This window comes from Rhinolophus sinicus, linkage group LG11, assembly GCF_036562045.2.
Source record: "Rhinolophus sinicus isolate RSC01 linkage group LG11, ASM3656204v1, whole genome shotgun sequence".
Taxonomy (NCBI): domain Eukaryota; kingdom Metazoa; phylum Chordata; class Mammalia; order Chiroptera; family Rhinolophidae; genus Rhinolophus; species Rhinolophus sinicus.
The window spans coordinates 66851828-66867853 of record NC_133760.1 but is presented as its reverse complement, the minus strand read 5'-3'; the positions used below and the strand labels follow the sequence as shown (position 1 = coordinate 66867853).

The 16026-nt window shown below is 40.5% G+C and overlaps 1 protein-coding gene across 6 annotated transcripts in view; it reads left to right on the top strand.

Annotated features, from left to right (window-relative positions):
- AHCYL2 (adenosylhomocysteinase like 2) overlaps positions 1 to 16026 on the top strand; it is a 135817-nt gene that overhangs the window by 113778 nt on the left and 6013 nt on the right. For all 6 annotated transcript variants that reach the window (XM_019751438.2, XM_019751447.2, XM_019751477.2 and 3 more), the window contains exons 9-13: positions 1604 to 1667; positions 2138 to 2226; positions 5483 to 5553; positions 7583 to 7677; positions 14828 to 14926. In XM_019751438.2, the coding sequence (XP_019606997.2) occupies positions 1604 to 1667; positions 2138 to 2226; positions 5483 to 5553; positions 7583 to 7677; positions 14828 to 14926 (418 nt within the window). The remainder of the gene's footprint in view (positions 1 to 1603; positions 1668 to 2137; positions 2227 to 5482; positions 5554 to 7582; positions 7678 to 14827; positions 14927 to 16026) is intronic.

Genomic DNA, 16026 nt, shown 5'->3' with positions numbered 1-16026 from the left:
AATTGGTCTGCAATGCCAAAAAGCAGTGTAAGTGTAGTGTAGCCTTCTGGAGACTGAGGTTCCACTTGGTAGGAAGAAGAAGGATATCTCAAGTAGGATTTTCAGATTATCAAATAGATCATATTTCAGGAACTCTTCTAGAAGTTCCTGGGGCTAGAAGAATTAGAAGTCAGAGACTTGACATGACTCTTACACACCACCAGACAGCTTACCCCCATCCCTCCCAAAAAGTCCTTCGTTGACTGTGGTCTTCTCTATCCTTCATCCTCGAACTTTGTGGCAGATCTACATCCCTAAGATCACAGGGAAATCACTACCTAACTGGAATCCATCCAGGTGTGTCAGCCTATCATTTTCAAGGTAGCAGGGTTGATGAAGTTTCCTTTCCACCACACAGGAAAGACTGTCGTCAGGAAAGACGACAAATAGTAGTTTGGAAGAGAGGCAGAAAGGCTTGAGGGTAGTCAAAGCAGAGGCAGCTCAGAAATTGGATCTATTGATTTTCCTTGCTGTGTTAGCCGTTCCAGGACAATTGTCCTAAGCCGTGACTTTAGAGGATGGTTGTAGCCCAGCCAGACTTACTCCCTTCACTCAACAGGAATTGCCTCTGCACTTAATTGATATTTATTGAGTTTCATTTGGGTTTATGGAGTTACACTAGTTCCTCTTGAGTGGAGTTGTCAAATCATTAAAAAGATAGGATTCCTACTCTGCCTTTGGGATATTTATGGACTCTTTAACAGGAAAGGTTAACAGATAAGTGAGTAGAAAGACCCACAAATATTTGTAGAAACTGTCTATCAGAATAGGCTGGTTTTAGTTGAAAACTTTCTTCTGCTTAGCCAGGGATTCCTAGACAAGGGAAACTGTCTGAACCTATAGAGAAACCAGAAACTTCTACAAGTTCTTCAAGGAGACCCTGAAAACAGTGAGGACCTTTATTCTAGTATCATAGAGAATCAGAGATAAAGAAGTAGAACGTGTCTGAGAAGGCATCTGCCCCAGAAAACTCACTATCTCATACTCAGTGTTGGCATGCTTCAAAGCTCGTCTCCATCTTGGTGCTCATCACCCTCCCTGTTGAATTAACATGGCATCTGGTTGCCATGCGGATACTACTAAGTGTAATACTCATTTATCACTGTTGTATTTTATGTGTAATTCAATTAGCTAGACTGTTTCCATTAAGCCAGAGATTGTCACCTCCTAAATAAAAAATTACATGATATTTATTTTCTTCTCTATATCTTTTATGTCCAAATATTATCTATTTCAAATGTTATATAATAAATATGTATTGCTTTTAGGTTGAAAAGTTACTTTGTAGTCTATAGCTTCTTTCCTTCTGTACCACTCCCAAGCCAAGCGGTAAAAAAGAAAAAGACTCAAATGTAGATGGAATTGATTGGATAGCATGGAGTGAGAAAATACATATTTTATTAAACCTTCCTTTCTAGGTATTAAATGTATTATCTAAGATAGAAACCACGTTTTCTTTCAAAATGTGGGGGGGCGGGGAGAACCCAAACATGAAAACAAAGGGACCCAGTCTAATCTCAAGGGAGAAACGAGATTTTTCTGATTTAATGTTGTTTTCTCCTAGACTTAAAAGGACAACAGACATGATGTTTGGTGGAAAGCAGGTGGTGGTCTGTGGCTATGGAGAGGTAAGGTTTAACCTGTCAGTTGTTAGGTGTTTAAAATGTATTTTGTTGAAATAAAGTAGAATTTTTTTATTTGTGTGGACATAAGAATACATTCATTTACTACTTTGGTCAGGAAAAAGTAACTTTAGAGACCCTCTGGTTAGAGTACAGCCTTTCTTTTTCCCTTTGCATTTTTGCCATTTGTTCTTAAGCTGATTTTCTGACTGTTCCCGTGGACTGTTTGTGAATTCTTTTAGCTTGTGTTTTGATTATAAATCGTGAGTGTGGGTGTCCTTATGCTCATGCGTGTGCTAAGTAGGGGCTAGGAGTTTATCGACTGCATTCATGTATTTGTTTTTCTTCTTTTTCCCTAAGCACGAATCAATTCAGTGAAATTCCTTTTGGGGGTGAAAACAGGGGGGTACCAGAAGATGTGAGAAACTGTTTTCTCATTGACTTTCCTTATTGTGTGTACGTTCTCCCCTCTTCAGGTGGGGAAGGGGTGCTGCGCTGCCTTAAAAGCCATGGGCTCCATTGTGTATGTAACGGAGATTGACCCCATCTGTGCTCTTCAAGCCTGGTAAGATGCGAACGCAGACTCGCTTCTTCTCCTACACAGCCACCTAACGTGCGATCTTGTAGCTGCCTCCAAAGAATGTCACGGTTAATACCACGTTTGAACTTAGAGGGGCCCAGATCCTAAGAGAGGCTGCCGTTAACTGTAAGCGCCTGTCTTTCGAGGACGAAGGAGCTCTGCTCGGAGAGAGCAGAGACTATCAGAGAGGCTAAAAGGTTGAATTCCTGTGGAAGCCTCCCCTTACCTTCTCCATGTGAAATCCTTCTCCCTTTGAAAACAATGATCACAAAAGAAATAGCTGGTACCAGATCCTTCCTGATGGGATGCACTGAAAAGAGCACTTCTGTAATATTCCTTCCCAAAATGTATATCCTAAATCTAATCAGGAGGACACATCAGACAAATCCAAATTAAAGGTAAAATCTGCTAACCCTGAGGGAAGGGTATACGGGATTTGTTTTGTAGTATTCTTGTAATTCTTAAGTTTGAAATGATTCCAAAATTAAGTGTTAAAAAAAAAGAATAGTCCCTTTCCCATCTGTAAAATGTGAGTAATCTTACCTACCTCAAAGAGTTGTGAAAGTGCTATATGATTATACGTTATATAATAAATACATAATTATATAAAGTACAGAGCTGCTGTCACATAATAAATTCTCACTAAGCAGTAGCTATTATATTATTAAAATTGTCTCTTGCCATCCACAGCAGGATGGAAAAATCACTGTCCCTATAAACTACTGCTATGCCTTAGTGTCTGTAGCCCGGATAGCCCACCCAATTTTTACCATTAACAGAGGAAGGTTCCCAGGATCAAATGAGGCATGGCATAAAGATTTGACTAATCATTTTCCCCTACCCTACCACTCCTCACACATCCTAGCCATAACCCCACAGGTTTCCCCAGCAGAGTCGCTGGCTTTCTCTGGGTCGGGCTCTAGCACACTATGGGAACTCTCACCATTCTAGTACCTTAAGGGTTCCTTAGAGAAACCTGAACATGCTTTAATACTGATTGAGATACTAACTCAAATTATAGACATGAACTGATCACTTACTGTATATTAGGTACTGTGCTGAGGATGAATGAGATGAATAGATGAATGAGACAGGCCCCTGCTTGTAGACGCACACAGACAAATAACCATTGTGCAGTGTAGTAAGTGCTGTGTTGGAGGTGAATGCCGCATGCACGTAGGAGAATAAAGGAGAACCATCTAACTAAAGAGCAAGGGGCAGGGTCAAAAGAGGTGTCAATAGAGCTGAGTCTTCAAACTTGTGTAAGTGATTTCTTGGAAGTTTGGAAGTAAATTCCAGGTACCGGAAATATGTGCTTAGTCACCGAGGAAGGAGAGAGCACAGTATATTTAAGAAGTTCGAAGTAGTTTAATGTAGCTGGCCAGTAGGATAAATTTGGGGGCGTGGTAATGTCTGAGGTAGGAATCATATGTCTAATATAATCATACCTCAGTATAAGTATTTGGGGCTGATCCTGAGGTCAGGCAATCTCACTGAGGTATTTCAAGCAAGCAAGGAAGTGACACGATCCAAATTGCATTTAGGGAAATCAATCTGCAAAATGAATTAGAGAGACGTAAACCTAGAGACAATGAGATTGATTCAGATGCTACTGTAATAATCTAAGAAGAAAGAATAAGACCCGCACATAAGCAAGGCCTGCACATATGGAGAGGAGGGGACAGATTCAAGAGACAGCGTCAATTAGGGAGAGGCAGTCGGCTAGGACATTCTAGTTTATTTGGCTTATACAAGTGGGTGAACAGTAATGCTGTTGATCAAGATAGAAAATGTCGGAGAAGAAATAGATAGGGTCGGGGGTGCGAAGAAGATAGTGAGTTTCTTTTTAAACACAGTAAGTTTGAGATCCTTGTGGGACATCGAGGAGGAGCTAGCCAGGAGATAATTTGATCCATGGCTCTGAAGCTTTGGAGAGATGTAAGCTAAAGATACAGATGTGAAGTTCAACCACCTGATGAGACAGGCAAAGAGTTAACAGGAGCGAGCTCGTGAGCTAGGAGGAACGAGCTTAAGCATTAACCGCTTGGCTCTGAACCCCTGGCTCGCACTGCACCTGCGGCTGACAAGCACCTTACATACATCATAGGTAGGAACAGAACGGTTCCCATTGCAATAGTAACCCCCTGCAAGCTGACATTCATCTTAGATGGAAACAGGACAGTTCCCAGGAGAAGACAATTGTACCAGCAGGCCCCCTGCAAGCTGACAAGCACCCTACATCCTGCATGGAAAATCTGTAAAACCCCAGCTAAACAGAAACCCGTAGCAGCTGTCCCTATCGGACTCTGCCCTGGCAAACTCCTTTTGCCAGTATTTCTCTTCCAAACAGAACTATCTCTCTCTCCATCTCTGTCTGACTTTCAGTAAACCTTTTCTCGCTCTCTCACTTTGTAGGGTCTCGTGAATTATTGCACATTCTGTGAATGACGAGGGGTTAATTCTACATCAGGACACCACCTACGAGTGGTCATTGGCAGTCAAGGAAAAGATATGGATAAGTGCTAAAAGAACAGAGAAAAGGATTCCCTACAGAATACCAGCATTTAAAGATTGACTGAGAGGGGTGGCCGGTTAGCTCAGTTAGCTCAGTTGGTTAGAGCGTGGTGCTGGTAGCACCAAGGCTGCCCGTTCGATCCCCGCATGGGCCACTGTGAGTGGTGCCCTCCTTAAAAAAAAAAAATAATATTAATAATACACACACACACACACACACACACACACACACACACACACACATATATATATGAAAACCAGGAGAAAACAGTATCATAGACTCATATAGACTCCAAGGAGTATAGAGTTTTAAGAAGGCAGCTGATGTTTAATGTAGCAGAGGAAATCAAGTAATATCATAAGAGTCTGAGGAAAACTATTTCTGCCTTCAGGAGATTATTGATGATTTTGGGGAGAGTAGTTTCAAGGGGGAGTAGGTTCAGTGATTAAATGGTACTTTCTAGAAACTTGATTGGGACATCTCATTGTTAATCCTGTCTCCCTATTATCAGGAAGAATCAGGTTCCAGTGATGTGAAAGAGCCTTTTATTTCCGTCCTGTATAAACTAAGGAAATAGTTTGAATTCTTCACTGCTAAGAATAGTCCAGCTATATCAAGAAGTGACAGTGTAGGTACCAAAAGAACTTGGTAATAGCTTTTGAGGTTCTGTGGCAAAAGGCTCCCCAGCTGTCTCTTTAGGTTAATTATTATGCTTTATTTCTACAGCATGGATGGATTTCGACTGGTGAAATTAAATGAGGTCATCCGACAAGTGGATATTGTTATTACCTGTACAGGTATGATTATGACATACAAAATGGGGTGGCACTTGGGAACGCTTTCATGGAACAAGTGAAAAAATGACTTGGGGAAATGTTCAGAACGAAACCAAAGTCCAAAAGCCAAAAGTAGTAGTCCACAAAACCAGTCAATCTTTCACAGTCTTCCTGCCTCTTTAGAGCTCTGACCAAAAGTGTACACTAGGTCATCCCTAGAGGAAAGTTTCTCCCCATCCCTTTGTTCTATATCTCCATCCATCCTCAGCTACCTAGAAGATGGCTATAGATGAATTTTATTTGGGAAGCCAGATCTTACATTTGCACATTTGATATTTTTGTCTTACCTCCAAAAGTGATGGATATTTCTTGCTAGTCCCTGTAATTAAAGCCAGGCTAGAGAAAAATTGTTCATAGTTAGAAAAAGCAGGGAAGGTAGCTGTGTTAATTCCCAAAGAGGTAGATTTTGTGTTTTAGAGAGGAATATGCAGAAATAGCTAGTTTCTTGGACTGAGCTTTTATCTTTATGGGAGAACTATGAAGTGTTGGAACATTGGTTTTCTTTTATATTGTATTTGAGTGGAACAAAATCAGAATATTTAAGAATAGAAATATATTTGCATCTTCAGGGAGAGCTGGGGGCAGAGAGGAGGGACCATAAGGAACTGTTCTTTCTTCACATCAATCCCATCAATGTCTTTTTTAAAATAGCTTTATTGAGATGTAATTCAATACCATAGATTTTACCCACTTAAGTGTACAATTCAGTGTTTTACAGCAAATTCATAGGGTCATACAACCATCGCCACAAGCTAATTTTTTTATTGAGCTATAACACACAGATCATAAAAGTCACCCTTTTAAAGTATGCTGTTCAGTGATTTTTTTAGGAAAGTTGTGCAACATCCCATCTTCTAATTACAGAACATTTTCATCACCCCAAAAAGAAACCCCATATTATTAGCAGTCACTCTTCATTCTGCCCTTCACCTTCCCCAGCCCTCGGCAACCATTAATCTATCTGTCTGTATCGATTTGCCTGTTCTAGACATTTCATGTAAATGGAATCATACAGTATGTTGTATTTTGTGACTGGTTTTCTTTTACTCAGCATAGTGTCAGGATTCATCCATGTCATGGCATGTATCAGTATTTCATTCCTTTTTATTGTTAAGTAATATTCCCTTTTAAGGATTTACCACATTTTATTTTTCCATTCGTCAGTTGATGGACACTTGAGTTGTTTTCATTTTTAAGCTATTGAGCATAACACTGCTATGAACATTATGTGCAAGTTTTTTCATGAACATGTTTTCAGTTCTCTTGGGTATATACTTATGAGTGAATTGCTGAACCATATGGTGGCTGTACTGTTAACGTTTTGAGGAACTGCCAAACTTGTCTACAGTGACTGTACCATTTTACAATCCCACCCGCAGTGCATGAGGATTGCAGTTTCTCCACATCCTAGCCAATATTTGTTGTTGTCTGTCTTTTTGATTATAGCTATTCTAGTACGTGTGAAGTGGTATCTCATTGTGGTTTTGATTTGCGTTTCCCTAATAACTAATGACATTGAGCATGTTTTCATGTGCCTATTGGCACATCTTCTTTTGAGAAATGTCTATTCAGATCCTTTGCTCATTTTTAAATTGGATTGTCATTTTATTATTGAGTTGTCTAAGAGTTATTTAAGAATTTTGTGTACAAGCCCTTAGCTGTTACATGATTTGCAAATAAATATTTGTTCTGTTCTGTGGGTTGTCTTTTCACTTTCTTGGTGGTATCATTTGCAGCACAAAAAATTTATGATTTTGATGTAGTTCAGTTTATTTTTTTCCTTTGGTTGCTTGTGCTTTAGATGTTATATCTAAGAAACCATTGCCTAACCCAAGGTCACAAAGATTTATTCCCAGGCTCTGCTAAGAGTTGTATAATTTTAGGTCTTGTATTTAGGTCTCTGATCCATTTCAAGTTAAATTTTACATGCAGCGTGAGGTATGGGTCCAACTTCATTCCTCTTCGTGTGCCTATCTCCTCTGTTTTTAAGGTAACAAGAATGTGGTGACCAGAGAGCACTTGGACCGCATGAAGAATAGCTGCATCGTTTGTAACATGGGACATTCCAACACAGAGATTGATGTGGTAAGATCAAGCGACTCATCATTGGGGACTTTTTTTTCCTCCTTGCCAAGAAACAAACTGGAAGAGGAAAGAACAGGGTCACCAACCATCCTAAACATGACTGTCCTGGCAGAGCTGTCTACAGTCTGGTCACTTACTAGCCCCATGACCTGTGCTTGTGGATAATATAAAGCTTCTTTGTCTCAATTATTGCAAATGATTGTTTGCTTCCACTCAAGCTTCATGCCTATTACACTATAGGCCATTTTATCTTTACATTTAGGATTAAGAGCTGGGTAAATTCAAAACTACAAAAGGATACAATAAATGAGTCAGTGTGGTAGTTAGTATTTGGGGAATGTTTAATTTTACCATGAAGGTGAGCTAGGTAGATTGGTCCAAAGAAATCAGTCAAGGGAGAGAAATCTGTGGATTAGGATGAGAATGTTGCTTAAGATTTGCTGTGTCTGTCAAATGCTGTGGTTTCTCTTTTTTCTCTCTTTCATTGGGCCAGGTCTCCCCTTAACTATTTTCCAAACTATAGTAAGTTTGGAAAATACTGTAGGTGTCACAATGAACTCAGTAGTACGTGTGCCTCATGTTCCTCAAACCTGGAAACTGTCATTTTGGATGTCTAATTTGATTGCATTCACCCTAAAACTTTCCAATCCAGCATAACACTTGGTCGTACTAAGTTGCCCAAGTAATAGTTAGTAGAAGTATTATTTATTTCTTTTCAGACTTCCCAAAATATCTCTCAGTGTGACTTTCACTCTGGTTTTTAATTTTTATGGCATTTTTCTGGCACAACTGTATTTCCCTCTGGGTAAATGGCTCAAGCAAAGCATGCTTTCATCTCCACTGAGGGCTGCTCTGATTGAGTCTCGGCATTGCCAGGTAAGGATCAGCTGATATATTGAGAGCCTGTTGGATAATATCTATTTGAAATGGTTTCTCATCTATTTTAAATGGTTTCTCTTTTTAACTCTGTGCTCTATTCTTCTATTTATAAAAATAGCTGGACAAACAACCTACCAAAGCCTTTTTCTACCCTTGATGTGTTTGAGTGGCATGGCTCCATTATATAAAATACCATGTCTTACCGTGGTATTTTGCTTATAATGAATCAGTTAGTTCTTTTTTTGTTAAGTTTTGCTTATGTGCCGTGCTGTCCCTTTAGTAAATGGTCAAAGATATTAATATTTCTAATACTATCTAGCACATGATTGTACTTTTCTGGATTAATCTGCTTGTACAGCCCCCAAATGGGAAAAGCTTAGGTAATCGTACTCTGAGCCCTAATGAAAAGACTTCTGATTAAGGGGACGGGGAAAGCATTTTCCCTTTTAAACCCTCAAGAAGCTCTGAGATAAAAATAATTCCAAATGCAATCATATGATATTTATATTTTTACTTTATCTCATTTCATCTTCTTGACCACCCCATAAGTCATTATTATCCCTGATTTTCAATTGGGAAACTAATAAGTACATTGTTCAGTCATATACATTGATTAAAACGTGAAATTGGAATACAAAATCCAGGGGTTCTTTACCTCTAGTCCAGTTTTTGTTTCATTGTGTTTTGTTTTCCTGATGTTGTACTATCACCGCCTCATGATTTCTGGATTAACTTCAAATTGAGATGGTAATCTCTCCTCTGAGGGCAGCCCACACATAAGTAATCTCTCAGCATAGAGCCCAGGAGACTCTTTACCTTCAATCACAAACATTTATTGTGTGACTGCTATATGCTAGGTGCTTGGAATCAATGAACAAAACAGGCAAACATTCCGGCCTTCAAGGAACTTATGTTTTAAAAGATAAAAAAGACAATTAACATAATAAGTAAAATTTATAGTATGCTAGAAGGCAAAAGCACCACAGATAAAAGAAGAAGTAGAGCATGGTAAGAGGAATCAAGAGTGCTGCGTTATAATTTACTAGAGGGATCAAGGTGTAAGCCTCATTAAGAAAGCAATGTTTGAGCAGACTTGAAGGAACTAGCCATATGGACTTCTAGGTGAAGAGCTTTTCAAGAAGAGAGAACAGCCAGACCAAATGTCCTGAGGCGGGAAGGTGCCGAGTCTGCTTGAGGATCAACAACGAGGCCACTATAGTTGGAGCAGGATGAAGTAAGAGAGGTAACACGCCAGATATGATAGGACTTCCTAGGCCATTGTAAGAATTTCTCATTATATTCTGAGAGAAATAGGGAGCCATTGTAGGATTTGTAACAATCTGACTTTTATTTTATTTTTATTTATTTATTTTTTAAGAGGAACAGGACTTTATTGGGGAACAGTGTGTACTTCCAGGACTTTTTCCAAGTCAAATTGTTGTCCTTGCAATCTTAGTTGTGGAGGGCGCAGCTCAGCTCAAGGTCCAGTTGCCATTGCTAGTTGCAGGGGGCACAGCCCACCAAAGCGTGCGGGAGTCGAACTGGCAACCTTGTGGTTGAGAGGACATGCTCCAACCAACTGAGCCATCTGGGAGCTCAGCTGCAGCTCAGCTTAAGGTGCCGTGTTCAATCTTAGTTGCAGGGGGTGCAGCCCACCATCCCTTGCAGGAGTCTAGGAGTCGAACCTGCAACCTTGTGGTTGAGAGCCCATGCTCCAACCAACTGAGCCATCTGGTCCTGGCCCATGTGGAAATCAAACCGGCAGCCTTAGGCGTTAGGAGCACAGAGCTCCAACTGCCTGAGCCACCGGGCCGGCCAGGATTGTTTTTATTTTAAAAAGGTCACCCTGGCTTCTGTGTTGTGACTAGGCCTAGTTTTGCAGGTAATGCTAGGTAGCCCTAGGATCTGCCACAGACACTAGCTAAGGGCCATCTCTCAGCTCTCTGTGCTCTTCGTAGCAGTAGGTCTATGGCTCAACCAAATGGTCCAGAAAAGGAGATGCTCAGAAGAACTTTGGAAAAGTTAAGTTAAACTCAACCTTTGATGGTAGTATCACAGGGCATGTAAATGAAATTTAAGGAAATAGCAAACTCAACTAATAATTAAAACCAGAATGTTCATTCCCTATTTAGCAAATTTGTATTGAATACTTGCTCAGCTCTATGCCCAGTGCTTGGCTGAAGACTAGCAGTGAACAACATACATCCTCTCCTGGACCTTGTAATCTACTGTGGGAGACAGATGCTAAATAGGTAGTGTTGTCAGTTAGTGTCTAGTGTTGAAGAAAAACAGTGAGGTGCGGACACTGACAGTGCTATTTTAGTTAGGGTGATCAAGGAAGGTCTCTTTGAGGAGATAACATTTGAACAGAAACCTGAATGAACTGAAGGAGCAAGCCATCTGAGCATTCTATTCAGAAAAAACGGTGAGTAAAAGACCCTGAGGTAGAAATGTGCTTCATGTGTTTGAGGAACAGAAAAGACGCCATCTTGGCAGGAACAGAATGGGCAAGGGGATGAGGTTAAGAGGCAGCTGAAGGAGACAGCGGGTTACGTAGCTTTGTAGGGCATGATAAGGACTTCAGATTTTATTCTGGGTACAAGGGAAGCCATTGGAAGTTTTTGAACAAGTGCCTGACAAAATCTGAGTTATGTTTTAAAAGATTACTCTGACCTGTAAAGAAAACACTTCTGGAGCTTGAGTAGTGATAAGGACAAGGGGAGGCTCTTTCAGTATTTACAGTGCTTGGATTAGATGGGTGCGCAGTGATAAGAAGTGATGTATTATGAAGGTAGGACCTATGGGATTTACCAAATGGACTCGGTGTGGAGTGTGAGAAAAAGAGAGGAGAGTCACTGTAAGTCAACTCAGTGAAACTGTGAAGGAGAATGATTTGATAAGTTTTTGTCCAGATATTTTTAGTAATCAAAAATTTAAGGGCCAGCCTGGTGGCTCAGGTGGTTGGAGCGCTGTGCTCCTAATACCAAGGTCTCCGGTTTGATTCCCACATGGGCCAGTGAGCTGCACCCTCTACAGCTAAGACTGTGAACAACAGCTCTCCCTGGAGCTGAGCTGCCATGAGCGGCCAGTGGCCAGCATGAATGGCCGGCAGCCATCGTGAATGGCCGGCAGCCGGCGAGAGCTGCCCTGAGCTGCTGTGAATGGCCGGCCGACAGCTGGTGACCAACCGCCTCAGCCGGGGGGAGCGCAAGGCTCATAATACCAGCATGGGCCAGGGAGCTGTGTCCTACACAACTAGACTGAGAAACAACAGCTTGAACCGGAGTGGGGGAGACTGGAAAAAAGGGGGGAAGAAATTTAAGGGTTTTTTAAAGTAGAAATTTATAGTTTTACCTAACCTTGAGATGTTGACTGCTGCATTTTTTTTCCCTGAGAAATAGTAATGCTGTGAATACTTAAGGGACTTGTGATAGGGATTGCGCTCTTAGCTTTTTGGCCACATCTTTCACATATTTCCTCTCCCTTGAAAGCAGACCTCCTTACCTGTATGCATCACATAGAAGGCCTGTATGATTGTAAGCTTCACAGTTCAAGTGTTTAAACCAGAGGTGTCCAAACTTTTTTCAACGTTTTTCACCAAGGGCCATATGCGGTAAAATACACAAACAGCCGGGCCACTCACTTGAGGTGAAGTACGTATTGCCTCACCTGGTTTATTTAAGTAAACTAAATATATTTTTGGAATTTGCTGCAGGCCAATTAAAAATGGATTGCAGGCCGCAGTTAGCCCGCAGGCCGCAGTTTGGACACCCCTGGTTTAAACCATTATGTATGCTTTAAAAGTTTTTGTCAGCCAGAGAATTACAACCTGAACCTAGCTATTAACAACGTGCTTTGTAACACTAGAACCACAGTTGTTCTCCCTGAAAAAAAAATGATGTGTGCTGTTCAAAATCATATAATACCAGTTTGTGCAAGCATAGTAACTGGCTAGTTTACAGTGGGACACACATCGAGTTTGGGAAGGTAGTCTGCATAGGGAACGTTTTTCCTGGTAGATTGCTTAGTGATTATAAATCTACAGTAAAGACAATTGGATGTCTTTAGAGAAATTTTATAAAGCTGTGCTAGCCATAGGAAACCCTTCTCTCGAGGAGTGTGACTGCCAAATAGACCTTAATGGGTTATTGGAGCTGCGTGGACAGTGCTAAACATCATTCCACCAAGTTTCTCTTCAAACCCCGTTTTTAAACTGATCCTCAGGTCTTTTGCTTGCATCGTAGCCATTCCAGGGCTCTCGTAAACTGCCTCTACTAAGCATTGATCATTTTATGAGGTTCATAAGAAGTGTCCTTTCTTTGATTCCAACATATCTTTTTTCCCAAGGAATACTTTGTAATACCTCCTTCTAACGAGAGAAGATTCTCGTTAATCATGGAGTAACTCTTCAGTCCCGGTCACCAAGATTGCTTGTCTTCTGGAAGATTAAGAGTGTGAGACACTGAGAACTTGAAGTACTTTAAAGTCCCATCATCTCAATAAAAAAAATACCAGTGTCACCAAGGAGTATCTCTTGGCTCTCTGTGGGTATTGCCTTCCATGGTGATGTTTCTACAGGCTAAAGGATTTATTTTGTATATCCTTAATCTCCCCAAATTGTCTTTGCTTAAATTTCTTTTTAACTCTATTTACAGTGTTTATTTGTAAGACTTCTTTTTAAAATTCTAATTTTAAAATAATACTTTCCTAGCTTAAAATTGCAAACAATACAATTGTGTTTAAAGTAAGAAGTAAAAAATTTACAAAATTGAGTATATAGTATATTGTTCTGCAACTTGACTTTTTCACTTAAGAATAATCAATGGTTTTCATGTTAACACATATAGATATGCTTCTTTTTTTAAAGAATTGCATAATATTCCATTGTGTGGAATTATCCTGACTTACTTAGCCATTCCCTTGTCAATCTCCATTTCTGCTATTACAGATAGCAATGGATAAACATTCTTGCACACTTACATTTCTGAACTTGAGCAAGAGCTTTAAAAGTGAAAGTGATTGATCAAAGATTAGATACATATAAAATTTTGTTAGCTACTGCCAAATTGCCATCTAGAAAGGTTGAATCAATTTGTGAAACTTGACAGCTCAAGAAATTTTATATTTCCCATCTACCTACTAAAGAAATGGTCTAGACCATTAAAATAGTCCTTAATATACTGAAATATAATTATGTATCTATCTTTCCCACTAGATTGATAACGAAATGAAGATACAGTCCCTGTCCACAAACAGCTCACAGTCTAGCAGAGGAATCCACAGACTTATCTATAATAGTGTCTTTTACTACAGTTCCTAGAATATAGTATGCACTCAGTAAATGATTATTGTATAACTAAAGTGTTTCTCTTTATTGGTCTGAGGACTACTATGTGGCAGAACTTCTCAATTGTACCAACTTGAGCCAATGGGTAGTCTTAGAATACAGACGCCCTGCCCTCTCTGTTGTAGGCATTGCCTGTCGGAAGAAGGAAGTTGTTGTCTTAAGTCTAAACCCTGTGACTGTTATTTGATTGCTGCTGTTAATCAACTTAACATTTCTTCTCTTGTTCTCGGAATATACATTATACAGAAATGGAAGGAGGGTGAGCCATTGGGAGCTTTACTCTACCATTAAGCATTCCTCTAAAGGCTACCTCACATTTGCACTTAGGTCACAAAGCTACTATAACTTTAGGGTGAACCACCATCATGGAGAAGGTGGAACCTGGGACACTGGGACATGAGGGCAGAACTGGGGCGCCAGCATGCTGTGTGGAGGCCATGCGGCCTTCTCTAACTAATCTCACTCAGCTCTGATCCTCCTTTTGTCTGTGTCTCTTCAGCACTTACGTATTCAGCTGGCACTGTATTAATTTGCACTTGTTAGCATGTTGCTTTGTAAGTATTTTAAAGGCTTTTCTCCCCCTCACATATGTATTGTGTCCCCAACAAACAAGAGCTTTTTGAAGGCAGAAACCATGTCTTTGGTTTCTTTTGTATTTCCTGTAGCACCTTTTACTGTGCTCAGCAGAGAGTGGGCGTACAGTATATGTTGTGGAATGGCAACCAGAGTGATCCCTCCCTGGCTGGGCCTAAGATTAAATTCCCTGAAATGGAACAGTCCTAAGCCACCCAGGACAGGTATTCTCCATCTGGCATGTTTGTTGCTCCTTTCAACTTGCTATTTGAAATGGCTCCCTTCAGCATCTTTCTGTCTGCAATGTGGAACTTGTCACGGCTGATGATGTGCTTGCTGTATGTATTCCAGGCAAGTCTGCGGACTCCAGAACTGACCTGGGAGCGAGTGAGATCCCAAGTGGACCATGTCATATGGCCTGATGGCAAGAGGATAGTATTGCTGGCAGAGGTAAGACCTGAGGCTGGTAAGAGATTTAGCCTTGACAGGAGAGAATACAGTACCCAGGTCCCCTCCTCCTCATGTTCTCTCATACTTTCAATTTCTCTTAAGTACGAGCTTAGCTATTTTACCAGTGGATTTTACATCTAATTGTGAAAGGTCTTTTCATTCGGCAATTAAGAAACTATTTCGGTTCCCCACTTTTCACCAATTATCCTGTCTCTCCGTGTCACTCTACAGGTTGAGTCAGATAATGACTATTACTGAGAAAGAAATTAACAGATAGAACCACTGCCAGTTGAGTGATGCTTACAAAGAGATAGTGTCATTTGTAGGATGGTTTAATCAGTAAGCACAAAGATATTCCTGACTGTAACTAAGACTATCTTAGGCAAACTCTGGGAAGATCATGTGTTTGCTGACAGAGTCCCTGTTTTTGAGTGTCCATTCCCCTGAATTGAGCCAGACATGTAGTAGACACCCAGCTATATACTGGATGTGTGATTGATAGTTTCCTCTCCTGGCTTCTTCTAGCTCAGACTTACTCTTGACTTCCATTTTACTTAGCCTTCTGGGTCAAAACGTGGACATGTTTCCTTTCCTGAAAGCTTCTCTGCCTTAGTCCTAGATTCCTGACAGCTACAACGAAGCCCCCTGCTCTTACCTTGACACTTTCTCTTCTTCAGGGAAAGATACCAAAATAACAATGAGGATAATAGTACTTTTTATTTTAATTAAAGAAACTGAATTTGAAAATGTAAAATATATACTGTCTTCACTAGGGGCCCCTAAATTTATGTTGAGTATCCTTCCTGTTCTTTTCACCTTTCCTCACCTTATCTCACCTTCTCAAATACTTTAGGGCATCTGTAACGGGACTGAATTATTTCTTCACAAGAAACGGGTTGTACAGGGAGGAGAGAGGAGGGGAGGAGCAGGAGGTGAAATATTCATTAATTGCTTTGATGTCAGCCCACTGTCTGGTGACTTATTTCTAGTTGCCCTGGGAGGTCCCATGTCATAATTTTGGTGACTAAAGCAAGTACCACAGTTGTTTTTGGTTTCTATGGTTGAGCAAACAAAGGTGGTCAAGGAAATACAGCAGGAAA